The sequence below is a fragment of the Lutjanus erythropterus genome, chromosome 15 (assembly GCF_056507025.1).
Source record: "Lutjanus erythropterus isolate fLutEry1 chromosome 15, fLutEry1.hap2, whole genome shotgun sequence".
NCBI lineage: Eukaryota > Metazoa > Chordata > Actinopteri > Lutjaniformes > Lutjanidae > Lutjanus > Lutjanus erythropterus.
In genome coordinates, this window is record NC_139331.1 from 25337667 (window position 1) to 25362002 (window position 24336).

General features: G+C 41.8%; 1 protein-coding gene across 1 annotated transcript in view; it reads left to right on the forward strand.

The window, feature by feature from the left end:
* eva1aa (eva-1 homolog A, regulator of programmed cell death a) overlaps positions 1-24336 on the forward strand; it is a 105653-nt gene that overhangs the window by 32148 nt on the left and 49169 nt on the right. The window contains exons 4-5 of the mRNA XM_084737234.1: positions 2832-2984; positions 16547-16690. Coding sequence (XP_084593360.1) covers positions 2832-2984; positions 16547-16690 — 297 coding nt within the window. The remainder of the gene's footprint in view (positions 1-2831; positions 2985-16546; positions 16691-24336) is intronic.

Sequence of the window (24336 nt, forward strand, 5' to 3'; positions counted from 1 at the left end):
ACAAATATGTGAAGTGGTGTAACAACTAAAAACTAAAATCCATGCGATTAAATCAGCTTAAAGGTTATTTCTTATTTTACCACTTATATATAATAGTTACAATAATAATGTCTTAGAATAATTAATTATGTCAAAATGTTGAGTTGGTATTTTAAAATAGTGGCTATTTAGCGATATAGTGGTATTTTAAATAGTGTATACTAAGTCATTATTCTATTTTCTTCTTTTTTTTTCTCTCATCACCTTGGTGGAATTGGGCCTCCATAGAGAGAGACAGTCCATGGACCTCATGATCAAATAAAGTTTATTCACATCAACATCACTGTCCATATTCGCCATCCCTTTCTCGCACATGTCCACATGATTACTTTCTCTCTCTCTCTCTCTCTGCATCACACTTATACAGACCCAGGCTTGAAATCTAACCCACCGCTGGTTATGTGCACAGGGTTTCCGACATCAGAATGTCAACGAAAGACGCTGGTGTCTAAAAACTGTATTGACGGGAAGGAGGCAGAGGAGAAAAAAGCTAAATTAGCTGGGGCAGCGCAGGCGTGGCATGAAGGCCGCTGTGGCCGCAGGGCATGTAATTTTTTGAGGGACATAAGGGCCAAACTGAGGGGTCACGGCGGCCATGGCCGTCATGGCTGCCATGAAATTTCTGCCCTCGGTGCAGGAATATTTTTAACTGGAACATAGCTTTTAAGTGTACAAAAACAAAAGCATTTATAGATTTTTACATCATGCATCTTTAAGAGAGAAATCTATGAAAAAGCGAGTTTAAAGTATTTAAGTAAATTATCTCAACGTAAGATAATAGATTGGCAAAACTTTCTGTAAAAGTTTGATTTAAAACTAAAAAAAAAGCTGAGAAGGCAACTGCCTTCACTAGATTTTGCAGTGTATCTGTGTGAGTCTTTCGTGCTTCTGCCATCCTTGCCTCATTTAAAAGGAAAATAAGACTCTTTGCGTGCCTCTCCTTTTATCCCTCTCCTTGCCTCTCTCTGTGAGCCAGGAAGCTAAGAGTATCACTCCAGAGGGGAGCAACAACAGAGCAGTAATCCCACCCAGAATCTGGTCTCCATTCATGCCTCGGTGCGGTGCTGAGCCGGGCCGCACTGAGCTGTGCAGCGGTTCACACTAGAGTGACCAGAAGTGGGCATTAATCCACTGATCCCCCTGCCCTCCCCGCTTTTCCTTTCTCCGCCGGACCCCGGGGCCAATCAACAGCTCTTTGTTCACTGTCACTTAACCAATGACTTCTCGGGGGGGAAATAGAAAGGCCGCATGGGGTGTTAGTGAGGTGCAACGGGCAGGTGTCAGTGCCTCTGAAAGGAGAGGTGGACGGAGGAGAGAGGAAGTGAAGGAGAAAGGGAGCGAACAAGAGTGAATCCTTCAGCAGGAGATACAACAAACCAGTCCTGCCCCCTTTTTTCTCCGCTCTCTTCCCCTCGCTTCTTTCTGCATTCCTGTTCCACTCCCCACATGGACGTAGAGACGGCTGCTGTTGTGTTTTTATTTGCTGGCCAGTGGAGCTGCTCTGGCTGTCACAGGTCACTGTGGCTGGATGTGTGTGAGGAATGCCTCTGCATGGCTCTACACGTCCACTGAGAAACACTAACCCTGCTTCTGCCTGTTTACACCCAGAGGAGCCTTTTTGTCGAGGCCAAAAGCTGCTTTACAGAAGTTTGATCAAACAAATAAGATAAAAGAAAAAATTTAAACGTCATTCAATCGTCACCAAATTCTCTTTTCATCTGAAAATGTGATTTTTGAAGAGAACCGACTATTATTTTAACGTCTCGTTGACATGGAAAGACATACAATTAAATGCATGACTTACTGCCAGCTCCAAAAAAATGTTTATTATAGTGTTTCAACCATTTAGACCCTGTTAGAATTCTTGAGTCTTGCAGATGTTGACAATCACAAGTTGTTTCATTTGAAAAAACATGATCTTTTAGACCAAGTTTCATTGAACATGTATGAAAAAATACCAGGCAAAACAAGATATATGTAAATAACTATGAAGAAATGAAACTCAGTCTACCTAAAAGAACTGAAAGTAACTTCTGGTCAGTTTTTATCACAAATATGATCCATAAAATCTCGCTCTGTTTGCCTCCTGATTAAACATTCAGAGTCTGACAACAACAGGAAAAGTTACGACCCAGTCTGTTGTCCCGACCGACTCTTCCCCTGAATACAGCGTCCAGTCATGGAAGCCATGCTTCCATTTATTGATGACAACTTAAAATATCTACAACACTTGTTTCCCTGTTTTTTTAATACACTGAGGATGATTTTAAAATGTCAGGCACTCCCAGGCGCTATCATGACATGGCGCTCTGGGGCACTATGGGGTCTGTAGCATTTTAAAGACAAAAAGCACCCAGAAAATTGATATTTTATCCTTAAATTGCTTCATAATGAATTCAAAATGGCCTTATCCTTCTATTTTTTTTTTTACAGTTATTTCAGATCTACATACCTCACATCACACAGAATTTAATTACCTCAAACATTCATCACTTTTTCTCTAAAAGTAAATTCACCTTAAAGGTAGATAAAATGTCATAATCACTCTTGTTTTGAGTATTTCTTGCTTCCCAGTATATATCTGTTGCCTTGTTATATGTTATCACATGAATTTATTACTCTGTTCGCTATAGTTTAAGTTGCTGCAGATATTTTTCTTAAGGAGACCATAAAAAGCATAATTCAAAAAACATTAATGACATTTGTTTTGTTTAAATCCATAAAAGCGGGAAGAAACTTTTCAGTTTTTTTATTTGTAACATCTTGTGTCCTCTCTCTCCCTGTGTCTCCAGATGAGTATAAGAGTAAGGTGGTCTGTGAGGAGGAGAGGATGAGGCTGAGCTGCAAACGGGGTATGCAGATCGCTGTTTACTCCGCCATGTTTGGCCGGACTCAACAGGGGACCCTGGAGTGTCCCCTTCAACACAGGAGGGCCCCGTCAGTAGGTGAGGCACCTTCTCTCACTGCATCCCCTTTAAAACAAATCCTCAGGCTGCCTGGTAGTTTGATAAACTACAGTTTTAAGGTTTCAAGTGCATCCTGGTTCCTGTAGCTTCCTGGAGCTGCTTTGTAGTGATTTTATTAACTGATCATTCTGTTGAGAGGGTGAGGAATGGGTGCTAATCATATTAGCATCAGTGCTGTTTGAATTAATTATCATTCACGCTTTTCTTAGCATCGGGTTAGCTTGAGGTCAGAAAAGGAATGAGATTTCCTACATGAAGACACAAGCTGGGAATGCAAATCAAGTCTGTGTGCGTTTGCGTGATGTTAAAATGAGTCTCCTTGTCCTGCTAATGTGCTTATACATATTAATGATCTCAGACAGTGGAACTTCAGGTCACTCTGGGCTTTGATTTGTTCTTTTTGCCCAGATTTGTCTGAGCGAATCACACCAGGCGTCATTACGCATCCAGCAGACGGGGAACATGAAACATTTTTATTGATGGGTTTTACACGTCAGCACTCGAACACCTCTGAACCTCAAAGAGAACTTCAAACGCCGCGCAAAATCAGTCCTTCATGAATTTACTTTGATTTGGATGATAATTGCCCTGAGAAGCTGTTGTGGTTTGGAAGATTTTATAATTCCTCTACAGGCTTCTTTGCCTCGGAGGCTGTAGAGCAAACAATGGCCCGCCACACCCAACCGTTCACACTGTTTACACTGTTACTGATTTATGATTTAAAGAGGTGGTTTGGATTTTTGAAGTGGTGTTGCAAGAGGGATTTATCCAAAGTCAGTGTATTACTTACAGTGGATGGCGGTTGGCACACACCCAGTTTGGAGGAGCAGCGGGAGAATCGGTGCTGTGGACAGGGTCAGCAGCAGAACGGATTTTAGCCCAAGGGTTCCCAAACTGTTTCATGTCAAGGACCATCACAGTAGACGTACATCAAACCACAGGCCTCTCTTTGTCGTTTTTTAAAGGTTAGGTTTTAGATTAGAATATATTAAAGTAATAAATACTGGTCTTAGGTAATAAAAACTTTTTGTAATTTCATCAATCAATTATCAAACTAGGACATATTTCTTTCCTTGTGGTTCCAAATTTCAAAACAAAGTAAAAATATTCGAATCCTCACCCACTGAAGGAACCCTGCTGGTCTCCGGACCCCAGTCTGAACACCACCGTTTAAGCCACACCTCACCAGCGTCCATCTCCACAACAAAACCACCATGTTCATCCTCTTCGTACCTTATCAGCAGCGCTTCAAAATAAAAAATCTGAAAAGGACAAAGGAAAGAAAACCAATAACCATTTCATTCCACAAAATCACCTATAAGACTAGTGCGAGAATGATTCCCTCTGAAATTTTAGCCCATAAATATGTCTTGTATGTTGCCAGGAAGTAAATTATTTCTTGCTTTGTGCCTTGTTTGTGCAGTCTTAAATTCCACCAGATCCCGAAATATTGTGTTGTTGATGTGTAACATTGTTTACTGTACTTGTGGCTATACTTTTTTTGTAGACTGTAAAACATTTGCAGGGTGCTTTTGTAGGTTTTGCCCCGTGCATGTTGCTTAATTTCTGTACTGGTACTCCTCTCCGCTTCTCCTAACTGGGGACGCGTCGACCACCATCTACTGCAAGTAATACACTAACTATTGATAAGCGCCCCACACAACCTCACTTCAAATAATCCAAACTGTCCTTTTTTTTTTAGAGACAAATCACCATTTAGCATTTCTTCACTTTGTTATGAAAGCATACTGGGATACACAAAACCACCACTGAGGCTCAGGTAGACACACACAAACACACATTGCCAGGGGAATTGGGCTGGAATGTAGATCAGGTGTCATCCAAAGCAAGAGTTTGGCCCGTAGAAAAGGGACAGTATTGAGTTCCCTCTGAGCGTGTATGTGTGTGTGAGTGCATGGGGTATCCAGATGTACCTTCGTCCTTGTTTAGGGGAATGTTAATGACTCTAAGCTTGGATCCGTGACAAGTATTAGTATATGACAACAGCTAGCATGGCGGCCCGGGCCTCTCTGCCGGGCAGCTCATTTAGTCTGCGCCGCCTTTGTTTCATTAATGTATAGAAGGAAACCGACGCTGAGGTTTTGCGCTTGTAAATAAGTAGCCAGAGCAGGTGACAGTTAACTGGTGTGTGTTCCTGTTTAAAGTTGTGAAGGGACAATGCGCTAACGGACGTGCCCTGTGTGCCTTCTTCATGACAGAGGTGACAGGACGGGGTCAAGACGCTGACACAGGTGTCAGTCAGCGGGTAATCAGAGACAGATATGAAGAATGGCGTTGTGTATGTGTGTGTTATTGTATTCTATATGAGCATTGAGGGCTTTGCTTTGAAGCAACCTCAGCCAGTCCTCCGCGCGCAGGTGGACCAGGAATGTGCGACAGGTAGGTGTAGCGGGTCAGACAGGGCTTGCCTCGTATCTGGTTTCAGACTCAGGATTAAATACAGTAGCTGAGCTCTTACGGCGTTGATGGAAAACAGACTCTACTGTTACAGTTGCACAAAGGCCAGATTAGAGCAGAGGAGCCATAGTGTTTACTGTCAAATCACACGTTAAAGGGATAGTTCGGATTGTTTCGTGCGTGGTTGTATGAGGCGCCTCTCGAATGTCAGTGTCTTATTTACAGTAGATGGCGGTTGATACAACCTGAGTTTGGAGAAACAGAGAGGAGCTCCTGCACAGAGGCTAAGCATTGTACTGCTGTGGACAGGGTCAGCAACAAAAGGTATTTTAGGTACTTAAAACAAGCCCATCTACAAAACCCAATCACAAAAAAACAGGATGCTTTCCAACATATATTCAGTTGAATACAGTACAAAGAAAAGATATTTAAAGTTCAAACTGCTAAACTTTTGATGCATGCATTTGATGCTTGCAACATATTCCAAAAAAATTAGGACAGGGGTATTTTTTACCACCGTGATACATCACCTTTTCTTTTAACAACACTCAGAAAACCTTTGGGAACTGAGGACAATAACTGTTGAAGTTCTGAAAGTGAAATACTTGCTTGATATACAACTTCGGGTGCTCAGCAGAGTCTCTGTTGTCATATTTTGCATTTCATATGACACCACATATTTGCAATAGGAGACAGGACTGGACTGCAGGACAGTCTGTCTAGTACCTGAACTCTTTTAATGGAAAGCCACACTGTTGAAACACATGCAGAATGTGTCTTGTCGTTGTGTTGCTGAAATAAGCAGGGACGTCTCTGAAAAAGACAACCTTGAGACCTCAAAAATTGGGAGGATTTTGAAACCAAGCGGGAGGTTCTGGGGGTCCTTCACATGAAAAACTGGAGTTTCATGGACTTTGTTTCCTGCATTCTGGTGACTTTTAAAGAACTTGCAAACTGATGTCAGCAGATTAACAGTTGTTACCTGCAAAACACCACAGCATTTAGCCTTTCCTGGTCCGATTTCAAATTAAATCACAGAGCACAGAAGATTAATATTTTACAAATGTTTTTGAGGGTATAAATTAATTAGGCTGCTCCTAGAAAATGTGTGCCCCTTTCCTTGAAAACGTTCCGTAAGAAAACAACAGTATGACAATTTAAAAATAGGAGAAATATGGGAAAATTGTGACCCCAGAAGGAAACTGGAAAAGGGCAATGAAAAACGGGGATCTCCTGTACTATCTATATAACCTTGTGTGTGTTTACATGAACTGGACACTGAAACGTACACAAATGCCTTGTTGTTCCTGTTCACCCATTAAACAGTATGTTTTTTTTTTGTCTCTCTATCACATACACACACATAGGCGTATACACATTCGAACCACCCACAAACACCTCCTCAGGGTGTTCCAGACAGCCTCGTGGTGCCCTGGTGGGATTTTCCCCCGTCAGCTCCGTCTTTCATGTGGCTCTCATGTCACCAGGAGCAGGAAGTGAGGGTGTGTTGAGTGACAGCTCAGACACACACCGTTAATTATTTTTAAATGCTTTTCCCCTTCGTTTTGCCCTCGCGTTCTCCAACAGGTGTGTACGTGTGTGTGTGTGTGTGTGTACGTGCGTTTGTGGCTCTGCGTGTCTGAATAATCTCAGGCTTGGCAGTCGCATCATGTGCAAGTTTGTTTTGTGCCTATTTTGATTTTATTTCTCTTTAAATGTGTGTTTGAATGTGCCAGCGAGGTTGGTTATAGTAATCTTCTAAACCGCACCGTCCTGGCAACCTCACGGCTGCCTCGTGTGTGAGATCAACGGCTGAACTCACACAGCTGGATGCACCTGCCCAGGTGAACTGTGCAAAGTGTCATTCAGATATACAACGTACAGCAGCAGGGAATCGCTTGTCCGCTATTTATTTTTATTTTCCCTGCAAACAGTCTCTTTACGTCTTCTGCCAATTAGAGTTAGATTTTTCTCGTCTGAAAACCGTTCTTCTGGACATGTTTTTACTACATAAACCATATTTAGCTTGTGCATTATGCAGCCCATTTACCATAAAGACCTGCTGTTACCAAAGTTTTGCTAGATACAAGAAATAAACAGAGTTTGAGGAGAAGATAACTTAATAGCAGTGAAATTATCCATCATTGCAGCAATCCAGAAATAAGTTACAAACTAACTAGTAACACTAACAAGTGCTGAAATAAGTAGAAATATTATGTTTTTTAGATCAAATTATGCCATCCGACTGTATAGTAGTAGGCACAGTAATAGGTGAAATATAGTGAATATCAGCAAATGATTCTTCATAAATGATTGAGGCATAAAAGGCACAATCAATTTAAGAACATTCTAAAAATTCCTAAATAGAAACGAGTGAATAACTTTTAAAACAAGATAATTAATCCCATATTTCCAAATCTGAAGATTTTAAATCTTGGCAAACAGAACACTGTGCATTGTGGTTGCATGTTGAACTCAAAGCCTTGGAAAAGTATACCAGACAAAAACAAGTGCATACACAGGCATGTGTGCACAAAAGTACGACCTCTTTGATCTCGTCTGCTCCCCGGTTTTGGGGTGGGGTGGGAGTGGTGGAGTTGGACAGGTCTTGGCGGCGATGGAGAATCCTCAAAGCAAAGGGGCCTGCTTCAGCCCTCCTCTCTCATCTGCCCCATTACCATCACACACACCTCTTGACATCTAAATAGCCCCCCATGCTCGGCATGCAGGGTCTCAAGCTGCTTTTTTTTTTTTTTTTTTTTTGTATACCCCTGCGCTTTCACTTTTGAGTATGTGCTTCAGGACGTTTCAGACTATAAGCACGGACTGGTCGGTCTCTCATGTGATCACGCTAGCTTTTTAAAAGCCGAGCACGCACAGCTGCAGGTCAAATTTAACACTTGGCTGTTGGAAATCTGCTCCAGTTCTTAGGGTGCGAGCTGCTTCGCTGTAACTGTATCTGCATTTCTCTGTGACTTTGATGCATACGTAACAGATAAGGCGCAGGATGTTGTTTGGGATTTTGCAGATTAGATAAAATTCTGTACACTTCCGTGTGTTTAAACCTGTCCTGAAGGTGTAACTATAGCTCAGCTGTGGAAGTCGATGACAGATTTCAGTGATTGAGTTCTTGGTGGTGACTGTTTTACCTAAACTTTTCTAAAATATCCCTGACGCTTGTATTCCAGCTTTTACCCTGCATATGATTCCAGGACAGCAGGTTAATCCGAGGTTTAGGGGCATCTCTGATTGGAATTTAGGTGCGGTGTTTGATTATATGAACATGCTGTCAGTGATAACTCATATGCGAAGGACTGTTTTGGCAGCAACTGCCTCAGACTCTAGAAATAACCTGCTATCAACTTACAAATAAATCTGAAGATGAATCCGCACGTGTTTCTCTGCGCAAGGGTGTGTGTGGATCATCACTTCAAATGATCCAAACTATCCCTTTTAATGACTGGAAATCACTTACTGTAACACTTCAAATGAATTCTGCTGAAATGAATGGACCATTTACAATAAATGTGCGTGGGAGCGCGGTCTCAAATTCATTAATGACGTTCGCAGGAAGCACTTGTCTGCAGCATGTGCAGGCCCATTCAACCTATCACGGCATCTGAGAGTCACTTTTCTATTTCACAAAGACGTTTAATCCCACAACAATGACTCGAGCCTCCCTATGAAATGATACGTATCTCAGGTGAGTCACAGCAGAAGAGGAGATGAGGACTTTTGACAAGTTTGTCTGCCCATTGTCTTGGAAATTCCGGGAAAGGTGTGCGTGGGTGGAATACCTTGAGGTTTGATATGGAGAGGGACAGGTTTCTGCGGATGTGCTGTGTTTGTGTGTGTGGATTTGTACGTGCTCAGAGGCGTGCTTTTATGTTAGTGCCGTCCTGTCGATTTGTTGGACGGTCACTCATTCCACCAGCATACACTCACCCTACGTTAATCTTAATATGCGGGCTCTGTGACAAGTGAAACTCAACACACAGGAGCCACCGTTTCATGATATTATTGTCATGTTATTGTTTTGGTATCATGTTGAAATAGTTCCGTGTAAGTGGGAAAACTGGTAGATTACTGGTGAAGACACAATCCAAGGATGATGCCGGTTTCAAGCAAGCAGAAAGTTAGATGTATGACAGCTGAGTGATGTGACAGAAAGAGCTGGGCGACACAGAGGAGCTGCTGGTACAGAGCAGCATATCAACACATACTTTAAATGCATGGACGACAGAGAGGAGGATGTTAGCAGAGGGTTTCTCAACCTATAGTACAAATATAATGTGATATCACCACACTCAAACTGCAACAGAAACTCTTTTCAACTGTTCTAGTCTCATACAACGTATGAAAAGTCTTGCAAAATCCAAGTAGGGAAGGTGCTAAAACAAATCCTGAAATCTGTGATGCCACAATTTCCCATTGCCGCCCATGTTAAAAAAATGAAATTTCGTTTTCCTTTGAATGTAGACGAGCCCAGCACACAGCATATCGAAGTGCAGGAAACAGGAAAGGAGAAAATTTATTGAGGTTCCACGGGGTACACCAAGGTTGCTCAACTGCTATTGGAACACGGGGCAAAAGGGGCGGGACTTAGGAAAGAAACCTGAAAAGCTTTAAATACATCATCGCCACTATTTATGCTGATTTGTGCCAATTTGGCATCCATGAATATTTTGAAATAAATATAAACGGTCTATTTCGAGTGATATTTAAAATATTTGGTTTTAAATTTATGTTAATCAGTGCCGATATTCATTTGGTGCTAATGATGCTAATAATGCCAATTTATGTTGCCTTATATACAAGTATACTAGAGTTGATCAGTGATAGTTGATTTCATTATCACAGGAGGCAAAAAAGTGGTACCAGAGTGGTTAAGAAACACCTTTGAACCACCACTTGGATATCTTAGAACTTTATTTGTGTAGTAAACTTTCCTTTCTCATGATTCCTTAAGACTTTTTTCCTTTCGTTTAGAACAGTCGGAGAACACAAAATCAGTTAAGCTTGTTTCTGTTGGGATTTGTGTGACTTTTGTCTAAAACTCCCGGACTACTAGAGGTTCTCTGTTTTAGCAGGTGTCAGTAACTTGAACCGTGGGTCATTTTAAGAAAAGTTATGCCTTTGTGTTTTCTTGTTCGTGGTTCTCTGTGTGTGACCTCAGTCTGTGATTAGTCATGAGTGAGAATACGTGTGCAGGAAACTCCTCCTCTTCCCTCAGTCGCTGCCTCTCCTGACTGTGGACCTTCTCTTCTGGACCACAGGCCCGTCCTTGTTGGCCGTGTGGAGGCCGGAGGGTGAGCGCACAGGCTCGGAGGTGGTTGAGGGTAAAGGTTAGAGGTATCAGGGGTTATTCATGCTTGTTTCCCCCTATGAGTGTGTGTGAATGTGTGTGTGTGTGTGAGAGAGAGAGAGGACTGTTGTATGCTTGTCTGTCTGTGTTAAAGCTGCTAATGAGAGCCAGAGGAGGTCAGACCCTGAGGAATGCTCTTTTAAACTGCATAGAAATGTGTGTGTGTGTGTGTGTGTGTGTGTGTGTGTGTGTGTGTGTGTGCGCACATATAAGCATGAAAATCCAGTGGACAAAGAATAAATATGTGTGTGTGTGTGTGTGTGTGTGTGCGTGTGCGTGTGCGTGTGCGTGTGTGTGTGTGTGTGTCTCCATCCTCTTGTCTCTAGAAGTCTCTATCTATCTCTGAGAACCCCCTGCTCCCCTCTGGCCCCGCCCGCTCCTCCGTGGCCCCCCTGCTCTGCTAATCACCCAGTCAGGGAATCAAAGCTGCAGCTAATGGGGGCCTGTCTGTCAGTGGGTCCGCCCGTCAGAGAGGAAAGTTTTCAGCGTGGCGCAGCAGCTCAAACGAGCCCTCTGGGGAGGAAAAGAGAGAGGGAGGGCAAATTAAAGTACATCGGGCAGACCAGGAGGTCATTGTGCTGCAGCATCTGCACACATGCATAGATACACACAACGCTTTATTGGCATCCATGTCTTAATGTTGCCAAAGTGTTAATGACACAGTAAAAAAGGATAATACAAGTGAATTCAATAATTATATCAGAGAAAAATAGAAAAATACAGTTAATTAAAAGATAGGATTCATTAAGTAAAATAAGATAAATATAAAAAAATATAATTAATTAATGGTAGAAAGACTGTCTAACTGTCTAATATATTTTGTCGTCAGATAATGTGCACATCTCTAACTTTTAAAAGTGGAACTCTAGAATGGGATGAACGTAAACAGGACGCTATATTTCAACTGAGCAGCAATGATTAGTTCATGTATCATTTAGTCAAAAGCCTAAAGATTTCGTGCAAACTATTTTGATGATATTTTAGTAATTATTTTTTTCAACAAAATGACAAACATTTTCTGATTCCAGCTTGTCAAATGTGAGTATTGGAATATTTTTTTTGGTCATTTGTAACAGTAAACTGAATATCTTTTTAGTTTTGGACTGTTCAGATAAAATACAACATACTCCTCGGACTATAGGAATGTATTATTTGAATTTTCCACCATTTTCTGACATGTTATGAATTAAATGTTTCTTCAACTAAAATAATAAAATAGTTCTGAATTGCGTTTGAGTGATTTTGCAATTGTGATATAATTTGCGATTTAGAGGGATTTACTTCAGTATCCTAATTTTCATTTAAAAACATATTAAAATTAAACATGTCTGTTAAATATGCTGTGTAGGTCAGGACAGCTCTGCAACACGCAAAAATTTAATTTAAAATATTATTTTTGATTGCCTTGAACAAATTTTGCACCCGCTACGATTTGAAAACCGCAGTAGGCCATAACGTGATTTTGATGCAATCCTGATTAACAGTTCAGCCCCGTAATAAAATCTAATCTTAAAATAATAAAATCATGAGTTGCACCCCCTGATCTTGACCTGTAAGTCCTCTGCAGAGACATGTCATCAGTTTGTGATGTTAGTCTCAGCTGATCAGAGGATAATACGTTCATTCAGTGCTTCTTTGGTTCAGGTTGTTCAGTTCTGGCCTCAGGATGCAGCTCAGCATGTGATGCAAGGCAGCACACGTGTGCTGCTCAGTTTTACTTGCTGTAGATAAACTGTGGCATTTAAGCCATTAACACATCGCACTTTATTTACTTCACTCTGATAAAATTATCCTATTACATGCTAGAACGCCCATTTTATCTCACACTGTATAAACAGTCAGTAATTCTGATTATACTGATATCAACTACATGTTTCTTAAGTACTTAACATTTAACAACATGCCTAGATAAACACTTAGAGCCAAAGGAGAGACAACAAGAAGTCAAACAAAGGGAGCATCATTCCTTTATGCTGGAAATGGATATAGGCACGTTTAGGATATGTTTTTGCACACAAGAAGAGTGCTGTGTCTGTATGGAGCATCATCGTACCAGCAGCATCTCTCTTCAACATAATAATTCATTCAAAGAGTGCTTTCTGGAACCAGAATCAATTTGCAGATGAAGCAGGTTGTGCTTTACTTTTCCGCCAGACAGCCTTTTCTGATGGGTAACTGCTGTTATGCGAGCCAAAAATAACTCTCTCCAAATCAGCTGAACTCCATAGGCAAAGTCAGTCATTTTACCTTGCAGAACAAAGTAGTTGCTGGTTTACTGCTGCCTCGATCTGTTGGTTCGTTTTTGTTATTGTGTGACTTCTGTGTTTTAAAAAGATAGTTCGGATTCACCAAAGCCACACAGTAACACAAACAAACCAACAGATCGTGGCAGTGGTGGACCAGAAACTCTTCTGTTCTCTGAGGTAAAATTAGTAATTTCCCTTATGGGGTTTGGTCGGATTGGAGAGAGCGATGTTCGGCTTTTATAACGGTGGTTTCTTGTCGGAAAAGGCTGTCTGACAGCAAAGTAAATCAGTAAAAATATTGTGTTTGTTTGTTTTTTTTTGGGGTGGACCTTTGTTAAGTGTCTTTTGTTGTTGACCCCCACCACAACAGTTAAGTTTCCATGCCGGTGCTCCTCTCTGCTTCTCTAAAGTGAGGGCGTGCCAGTCAGCATCTACTGTAGGTGATACACTGGCTATCGATAAGTACCTCATACAGCCCCACTTCATATAATCCTAACTGTCTCCTGAAGTAACAGTGGGAGCTCTTCAGCCTTTGAGGTGTCAGACTAGTTATCCAGTTACACTCACTGGTTCCCACAGATTTCCACCTCACTACGTCCTGGTTGGGAATTCCAGTGTGTCGGCTCCAGCTGGGGAGTGTCCGGTTGCCCCTTCGAAGCGACACTGATTCAGGTTCACATTCTTAAGAGGCTTTCTACACATGGCCTTTGATCTGGTTTCACTCCGAACACAATCATTACCAGGAAATAAAGCGTGGCCTTTGATTGCGATTGCTGTAATCCAATAAGACAGGACTGCACAGTTGTGCGCCATTCACCGAATTCCCAGCGTTGACACTGTGCATGACCACTGCATTGCTCTCTTTCACTTCCTGACGGGGACATTTGCCCTCTGACCCGCGCCGTAATTTGTTTTGGCCTGTCGACGTGTGAGCCGAGCCTTAACCGGCCTCTTACCTCTACCTTTCTGATCTGTCTCTTTCCGCCGAGGCAGACGGTGTGAAAGCGCAGTGTCCACTTTCAAAGGCTCGCCTCCTTGTGTTGTGTTTTAGGGGTTAGATGGAGCGTGGGGATCTGGGAGGCATCCATGTGGAACCCCGACACATTCACGTTCTCACAAGACTCAGCAGGAGGATCTTCTGACTTTATTAGCGCTTCTCACACACCTCGGCGTGGGCTGTCACTGGAGTTCATGATATATACTGATCCCACTAGACTCACAGTGTTCCAGTTTGGTTAAAGGGATAGTTCACATTATTTGAAGTTGTATGAAGAACTATATCTATCGTCTAAATATGGTGTACAAACTGATAATCTGCTCCTTTTGCTCAGTGTTTACTTTATACTGGAGAATGAGTTTGCAGCGACGCATTTTGTGGCTGCAACATTTTATTAAACCAGTGATTTTTTTTTGAGTCTGCGATGTTTTAACTCCAAATCTCTGCCAATGTCATTGACGCAAAAATAAGTAAATAGTTGAAAACATAATAAAGGATCTTATTTTCTAGAGATAATTAATTTTGCTTAGTTTTTTTAGCCATAAGGTTGCAACAATACACTTTGTTGTCCACATAGTCATTGTATAGATCAGTCATTCATGCCCTTGTCTTGTCTGTCTTTAAAACTGAGCTGACATGATGGGTTGATTAATCAATTAGTTGATTGCTTGATAATTGCGCAAATGTTTACATGATGTTGAACTGAATATCTTTGGTTTGAAGGTGTGACAAAACAAGCAATTTAAGGCCGTCACATTGGATTCTCTGAACCTGTAAAAAGACTTTTTTTTCACTATTTTCTGATAATTTCTAAACCAGTTAATCAAGAGGCTTGTAACTCTGACTTTATGAGCTGTAACGGGTTCATTGTACAGTTTGCGAGCACAGCGGGACAGTGTGTTATCTTCTGTAGTCGTGTTATTAATGTGAGAGGGGAAGGAAGCGAGAGCGGAAAAAGGAAAGAGAAGAGCCTCATCTGTCCGTCCGCGCTCCCCACAGGATGCAGAACAGAGGGTCTGGACGAGCTGCCGGGTGCTTAGTGATGATGAATGAGAGCCACATCCATTACTCTGTCTGGTCTCCATACACACACACACACACACACACACACACACACACACACACATGTTGGATCAGATATCCCTCAGACAATGTGAGGCCCCAGTAAGGTTTCTGTATGTGGGTCTGATGTGAACAGAGGGTCCATGATGGGAGCTGAGGAAGGCTTAATGGGAAGGAGTGTGTGATGTCCCCTTGGTCTGATGTGTGTGTGTGTATGTGTGTGTGTCGATCTCTGTTGTAGCTGACAGAGACTCATGTAGTCCTTTTGTGCCTGAAGTGCTACTTGTCCATCAAATAGCAAGGTAGTACAGAGAGTCGCGACCAGGGTGACCAGATGTCCTGAAAAATGGTTGGTTGTCCTGAAAATTAACAGTTATAGAAACAGATAATATAAACAAGCTAAAACAAGATTAGTTTAATTTTAGATTAGTTGTAATTGGATGAGAGCTTTTATCTGTACTTATCATTTATCTGCCTTGTTGATAACTGAACTGTAAATGGTATGAAACAAGCAAAGGTTTCTGTACTTCAATGACCACAGTAACTGATAAGATAAAATAAATGTTTCATACTGATATAGATAATGCTGTATTTTTTTTCATTTAGAGGAGGAGAAGGAGGACTGTGTAATTTGGTACTAATTACAGAGACTGTAGGATACAATACACATAGTAACTCATTTATTTGACGTTTTAACACAGAACAAGGAAATTATACAGTAGATAGTAGATGGCTGGGTAGAGTTTGTGAGCGGTATTTGATTTATAGAGACGTTTCCCTCAAAGAACTGGAGTATGACTGACTGGGAAAAGTTAAAAAGATTCATTTAAACCAAGCAGTCATTTCTTGCCTGTAATTTACAACTCAGAAAGACAATATTTACATTTTTGGATGTTCAGCTGACCTGCATAAAAGATAGAAACTTGGGTAGAAACTCTCAGTTAACTGGAAGAAAGCCAGGCAGCTGAACACTGTCTTCATTTTAGGGCTACAGCTAACAGTTACGTCATTATTCATTTTAATGAGCAGGTTATTTTTTTTCACTAATTTATTAATGGTTTGGTCTGTGACAGAAAATAATAACCAGCTACCCACAGCTTAAGTTGACATTCACATTGTTTTGTCTGATGAACATTTTACTATTATAAAAGACTGAGGCAGGTATTCACATTTGAGGAGCTGAAATCAACGTATGTTTTTCCTGTCCGCTCTGCTCCACTTTTCCTTGTAAGTCGCTGCAAATTACACAGTTTCCTCCAAAACACTTCCTAAGAAATTTGTGAGTAATATGTCAGTTCCTTTTTGGAAATGATGGTGTTACCAGGAAAAGTACAGAAGCAGTAACATTGACGTCTATGTTGTTATATAATTAGATAAACTGTATTGTTATCATCAGTCTGGTGTGTCTAGTAATAATAGATTTTTCCCCCCCCCCTCTCTGTCTTTCTGTCAGACTGCCAGTCGTCTCTGGCCCTGCAGGTCCTGACCTCCCGCTGTCAGGGAAAGAAAAGCTGCCTGGTTCGAGCCTCCACCAGAGACTTTGGAGATCCGTGTTATTCTGGCACCAGGAAGTACCTCAGTGTCATCTACACCTGTGGTGAGTCCAAAAAAAAAAAACACACCTTCACTAGGGCTGCATTTTTTTTTTACCACCAGAGGGTGATGTTCACTCACCGATCAGCTTCAGTCTGGTCTCTGACGCTTCAGCTCTGTGTTTCTGCCTCTAAAATGGGCTCTGTTATACTTAGAGAAGAATTATATGTCTTTTTAAGGTATGATGATGATTCTGCTGTTGGGTAAACACTTGGTGCAAACATGGATCTGTCTACCAGTGGACAATAAAGGTGCCAATAATTGTATTATGATGTCCTCAAGGAAGACTTGTGTCCTGGCTGCTATGATTAATAATTTAAAGTCTGCTTGATTTTTTAAATTAAACTCAAGGATTTCATTAAGATAAGTTAACTTCTTTGTTTCTTAAGATGACTAAGATTAATTCAGAGTTTAGTAAAGCCAGGTTTAAAACGAGTAAAATAAACAGAGCTCTGTTGCACAATTTAAAACTCATCTAGTTTGAGTGAATCCAAGTTTATTGATGTAAACTGAAACTGAACCGGATTTAATCACTGACTCAAATTAAAATAAATAAAGATAAAATACATCTGAGTGCAGCTGGGACCTATAAAAGACAGGGGGAAACCATTAACTTCCACTGCTATCTATTCCCTAACAAAAGGTTGCTATCATGCTAAAAGGTTTATAAAAAAAAGTTATATTGTGCGCTTGCTAGTTTAAAAGTTAAAAAAACATTACATTGTTTGCTAGCTAGCTAAAAAGCAAACACAAATGTCATATTGTTTGCTAGCTGCTTAATTTTAATCTTTCTTAATTTTAAAATAGATTAAACATTTGGTGCAACATAAATTCAAGTTAAACCATGATTTAATCAGGTTTAAAAAAAACATTCCTTGGTGATGCAACCCTGTGTAAAGCAATTAATTTCTTGTTTTTTGACTATTGAAGGAGTTTCTTTAGTTAGAGGAAGTTAAAAGAGTCAAACAAGATGTTCAAAGTTTCCATTTCAACTTACTTTCCAAGTAAGTGAGCAAGTTCACTTGTTCAAGGCACTTTATTCTTGCAAACATGACACCCCTAAAATTCAAGTGAAGAAAAACAGCTTTGTGTCGTATCTTCTGTTTTGACTTTTTGTCTGTGTGAATGAGGGAGAATGATGGTCTTCCTTTTTATCTGCTCCACACCCCAGGGCTAATCCTGACCTGTCAAGGCTGTAATTCATTAACCACACACTTGGAGACACACTCAAACGCGTGCGCACTCACACATTATCGAGGCGCCTCCAGCACCAGGAATTGATCAATCAGCACCACCATGGCTTGGAGCCTCTCATACCCGCCATAGATCCAGATTAAGACTGTGACGACTGTTATGCTTAACATTTCAATGTGATTTTTGAGTTTTGATTTTAAGGATTGGATTTTACGGCATCTTTTAGTCCCCACTGGGCCTGAAAACCACTATTATGTGCCTCGTAGGACTGTAAATTAATCAAAATTTGTGTGTGGATATTTCCAGCTCTTTTCAGTGCTTCAGCTTTCACATGGGCTGAGTTATGAATTTCTGGTCTCGGTTTATGGCTCAAATATTGGCTGGTTTTAAGGGTCCGCCGCCCAGTCCTTTGTCTCCAAACGCTTTGTGTTTGTCGGATTGTTGTCCAAGAATCCATCCTTTATCTCAGCAACAACCGGTCGGCGCAGACAAGAACACAGAGACCGTTCAGCTGTGTTTATGGAGTCGTTTGGCTCGAATCTGTGTCTGACCTCCCCTATCTGTCCCTGATAACACGACGTGCTCTCCTAACAGCTCTGGTGCTGCTGAGTTGGGTCAGTAAACGTGTGAGGTATGCAGGGGATGTGGCATGGTGTAAATGTTCAACAGATAGAAGGGAAATGTGGTGCAGGGGGGGGTGGGGGGTAAGTGATGGGTTTCCTGGGCTGCGGCGGGAGTCGGGATGGTTGAACGTGAGTAAATCATCGGAGCTGCTGCAGACATGAAGTCACTGGTTGCTCCAGGCTCCAGCAAAGTGGTAATTTCGGGGGATCCTCTTTCATTGGTGGTTGAGTGTGTGTAGGATTGACCCCATTTGTGTCGGAGTAGGGGACGGAGGATGTCTGTCTCCACATGATCGGTTGCATTTATGTGCATATGTGTGTGTGTGTGTGTGGTTTTCTGTGTGAGCGTTGTTCCAACGGAAAAAAGCGGAGTCTACTTATAGAGAGTGATTGATGGCACCGAGTATTTTTTGATAGATAGTAAAGGATTAAAGAAATAACTTCCCATGTCTGGACTTTTAGGAATTTTAGGGCGGGTGCAAAACTAAACTCATTCTGCTGTTTAAGAGCGTGTTCACCAACTTTGTTGTTTGCCAAACCCTGGAGTGTTTCTCCCCTTGGTGTGGTTCATTTGGGTTGGTGTGAACGCTTGACTTGAACTCTGGTGCGGATCAAACAACCGCTCCCTGGTCTGTCTCAAAGCAGTGGTCTCCGACCACTGTCAACTGAACTCTCGTGTGAACACTATGCAAACCAATCACAGGAAGCGTACCACTTTGTGTGTCATTTTATTGTTAAAAAACTGTTTTCTCTTCCGTTTTAGCGACTTGTGGTACCAAAATGTGGACTGGCAGGGGACAAACCTGGACTTCATGAGACACTGAGTCTAGTCTTGCATAGTCAGACCTTTTTCCAGCACTCAGCTCAGCTGGCTCCACACATTATCATTCTTATATAGGGGGAAAAACGCTCTGCCTTGGGTGGAGTTAAGCCCAGGATGCGGTGACAGCGCCCCTGCAAAAAAAAGTGTTAGGGGAGAACTTGTTTTGGTGAAACATTTGCACACCAGGAGGCGAGCCTTGGCATTAAAATGGTTAAATCACCACAAAAGAAATGGGAAAAGATGTTAGCTTGTGTGCATTCTTAACATTTGCATCCCAGGTGTTACCTCACCATATTCAGTGTATAGGTCGCCATCTCAGAAGTTGTTGTCATTTCCTGGGGACTTACTGTGCACCCAGATCATGAGCTGTTTAACTTACAAAAGTGGAGTTAGTCACACCCTAAATGCACTTGCGCCATGCACTTAAGACCGTACCATAGATTGTTTAAATGGAGCCCTGTCTCTTTCTCTGAGTGTGTATACGTTCCTCTTTGTGTGAGAGTTTCTGTACCATTTAAGGTGTAGCGTGGACCAGGCTGCCTGAAGGAGGTGTTCACCAACTTAAAATCTTTACTGTGCCATGATGACCTAAGTGCTATTTCAGGGAGAGTCTGCCAAGAATAAAATAATTTCGGAAACAGGTTTTTATGAGTGTATATACCCATGTGCAATGAGTGTGTGTGTGTGCGTTTTGGTGTTTGTGTGTACTGCACTGATTCACGGTGTCCGGACTCTCTGTCGGCCTCAGCTCGCCTGTGATTTATAAAGCCATCAACCCTCTGAGCTCCTGCTTCTTCCTCACACAGCCCCAGGGGCAGACTCCCTCCTCAGCAATAACAGAGCAGCAAATGGCCCGGAAACCCGCCATCGGTCTCAGCAGCAGATCACACACGCGCTCCGCGCAGCCGCCACTGTCAGGCTTCATTTACATCCAGTCCCCCCCTGGAGGAAGTCCCTACGGCTTGTTTGTTAGTTTGTAAGAAAATACTTAAACCTGTGAGTCCGATCGCAGCTCTGACTATCTGTCATCTCTGTGCTTCAGATAGCAGCAGTGAGTTCTGTCTCGCACATTATTCATAGTCTAAACTTGGAAATATTTAGCCTCAGTGTAACATTTGGAGATTGATGAATGAGTCTGCTCGGGGCGCTTTCTTCAAAAAGCAAAGTTCCAATATGGGCCCTTTGAAGTTTCTTTCTTGTAATGTTGTGTTGGTTATTTTGTTAGAGCTTGACCTTTTGAAGCTGCAGGAATGAAAACCTCCGACTCCCTGCAACATGCATCCATCCATATGTTTGATTTGAAAAAACAGTCCGGCTCTGGCAGATGTTTTATGCGTTGTGTAACTGTGTGTTTTTGGTCATATGTTGGCAATGAGTTGCCTTGAAATTTTAAGTTGTAGGAAGGGTCCTATTTATACAGTTTGCTTGATCAGACCCCTGAGGCCTGTCCGACAGCCCCAAAATATCTTTCTTCCTATTTGACAACATCGTTCCTCTTACTTGTGAGTGAGGTACAGCCTGAGGACATCCTGCTTCTGTGTGTCTTTGTACCATAAGGCGCAGCGATAACTTTAACTCGACAAAATATGATTTACGGACGTTCGTGCTGATCAAATCATATCCAGAGGAATCTTTCCCTCCTTCTTGAGACCCGGAGCACAACTCTTTTCCTCCCCTGAGAGATATTAAAGCTTGAGACTTTATATCAAGATGAGGAGGCCTCTCTTCTAAACTTCCCCTCCAGAGTGTTTGTTGCGGTGTAATGGATCCCCCTGAACAAGCCACACACAGCAGAGCAGACTTTCAGGACGATGGAAGTTTATGGAAAGCCTAATGAACAGGTCTAATTTCTGAGGAGGAAATGGATTAATTGTGGTGCTTAGCTGGTTAACGTGGGAGCTGGTTGTTTTTTTTTTTTTTTAAAGAATGGGGGCTCAGTGGAACAGGCCACTCAGGCATTTCCAACCCTCGGGTTGAAACCTCAGAATGGAAATAGAATCCCTAAAAAAATCCTAATGAAAGTATAATGAGTCCATTAATATCCTATACATGTTTTTTAAATATGGGACCGGACGCAAAAACAGAGCTGCAGCTCAGCTGCTGAAAAGATTTTCCGGCTTACGGGCTGAACCATTACTGTACTATATATTACATGTAAACATTCCTCTGACAAAACAATTATTTAATAAGTTTTCTGTAAGTTTAGATCCCATCTTTATCAGCAGATGGATTTTTTCTCAGTCGAAATGATCAATTTTAATTATTTTCTGAATACTTTAAGGACTTTCCGTCTATGGTGGCTTAAATGTTGAGTTTCAAAGTTCTTGGCGTAAGAAAAAGTAATAAATTGGACCAAAAGTGACAAAAAGAGATTCAAAGAGTGTTTATTGTCGTAGTGAAACATAGTATTACCAAAGCACATTGTACAAGAGAAAACATGTGAAATCTACTACCCTGTCAACAATATTTTGTAACGCAAAACAAGAGCTGGATAATTTTGATCCTTCTTAATGATTTTTTTTATTTAAATGAAGAAGTTCGTGTACACTTTTTACTGGTGATTGTCGAAAGTCACTTCTTAAACACTTTACTGTTTAATTAACTTAACTGAATATCACAGTATTAATGTAAGTGTAAAGGAGGATGGAATAAATTAAATTTCCGTGTCTCTATCGTTGTTGTTTCACTCATTTTGGTGAGGGTTACACTATAGAGACTAAACTGCAGGGACTGGCAGAGGTGTGGTCACTGGACTGTGCTACTGGTGTTTTTAATGGACACAATCCGAGTGGAGGAAGCTCTGGCCGCCTACATGTGGCTCAGGGGTGCTGATTTAGACGTAACAGGGGAAAACAGAGGAAGATAAAGATGTAATTCAGGAGCTTGAGGTTTCAGATTGTCCCAATTGGTTATGCAGACACACACACAGACACACACGCACAAATATATATATGCACAAAGATACTTGAGGTACACATGTGGCCACTGCGAGCCATACTCTCCTGCAGCCGATCCCCCGCACACATTCATGTCATGTCAGCAGAGGAGACTGTGGGGAAGATGTTTATTTTGGCTCAGTTGTGTGGAACTGCAGTCCAGCCGGGCGGCCAGTAGCTGCTGCTGGGCCTCATCATCTCCCTTATAGCTGATCATCCTATAGCTGCAGCACTGGAGAACACACACCATTATACTGTGGAGCAAGTAGGCACACTAATTTAAGCAAGTTGTTTCCCCTGAATCCTTCCTCTCCGACTTAAGGAAGCTCAGGTCGTGCAAGGCGAGCACGACGCTGTAATTTGACAATAACAGGTGACGAGTGTCCTACACTGTAACTTCATCAGCTGTTCATAACTGTCAGTTGTCTGTTGATGTAAAGCTAAACCTGTTATCTTGAGCTGAAAGCCCACTGCTCTGAAAATACACGCTCTGGAGTTTAAGTCTCACCGCCTGCCAGACTCTGTTAACATATTACTCAATTTAACCGTTATAAACATCTGTTCCTTCTAAAAGATTTTTTTGCAGCTCGTTCAACAAACATTGGGCATTAATGTGAACTCTAATTAACGTAAAACGGGCAAACGATAACACAAGTTTCGGATTGGAATGTAAGTTTCAAAGGGGGACACTGTGGCTGTGAGAGAGGCGCCATTTTTAATGTGAAGTTGACATCGTTTGAGATGGTTTTGTTATGACAGTGTGACATTAACCAAGTCTGTACTTTACTCAAGAACAGGCCAGATAATGACAAGTCGTCATAACAAAGACATCTCAGACAATGTCAACTTTCATTAAGACTGACTGACTGAATGACAGTCAAACATTTCTTAATACTCTTTCATCTTCATAGCAGGTGCATGACATGATTATGACAGTCTTACGCACACCCTTTCAAATTAAATAAACTTTTTTCCCTCTACCAAATGCTGGGTATTCTCTGGACTAACTTCAGTCTTTCTTGAAAACTTAAATGACTTTAATTTCAGCGCTGCTTGATTTGATTAAGTATGACCGATCGTCAACTTGTGATTTTCATTTTCAACTTGAAGAAGCTTTCAGGAAAGTTGGCCTGCAAAAATCCAGCATCAAACATCTCTGACGCTGACGTGGCTCATCTTATTGTATCTTTGAACAAAGTACTTTTGTTCTTGCTTAATGCCAGCGAGACGTGCTTTTGTTTTAGACACTTGACTACCCTCTCACGCTGCAAGTTTAAAGCTTCATACTGTAATATGTCGAAACTGCACCTTGTTTGCTAAAAAGAAACAAAGACTTCTTTGAGTATCACCTGAATTGGGTGTGGTTTACTACAAACAGCCAAGTCCAGTTGTACCAAGCAGACTGTCAATCAAAAGAAAAACTTAACCCTTGGATACTTCAGATGTAACGTCAGAGGATTCTGGCTCTCATTGCATCATTATAGAGTATATGACCGACCCTGCACATCGGGTAAAACAAACCAAGACCCGTGAAAACGGTGTTTTAAAACAGAGGTTTTGACCCAGATGTGATCCGTGGTGTGTGTGATGTCGGTGAGCAGAGAAGCAAGCAGAAAGGAATGAAGTGGCCCCAGCCTCGTAACACAAACCTGACTCTGCAGAAACCCTGCAATAACAGCCAGCAGCTGGCACTCTCTGCGAGAAAACACACAGCACGTGACCTCACCTGACCTGTGTGTGTGTGTGTGTGTGTGTGTCGGCGTGCTGCATTAATGGGTGGTTGTGGTTGCCTCAGCCAATGACCATAAAAGGCTCTGAGTTTGGTAGTAGTCTCCTCTAAGCATTACTGAAATTTGGTAAAGTGACTGAGAGTTACTGGGTGTGGTCTCCGGAGCGGGACGAGGAACACGGAGGGAGTTTTTTTGGCGGGAACGCGCTGTTGTCACGGCGATCTGCTGATGCAAGGGGGTTGCGGCTCAGGGTTTGCCAGCATGTTCAGTCAGCTGATGTCTCTACCAGCGCACCGTGTCTCATCGACTTGCATCATCTGATGTCTGCTGGCAGCTTGGTAGAA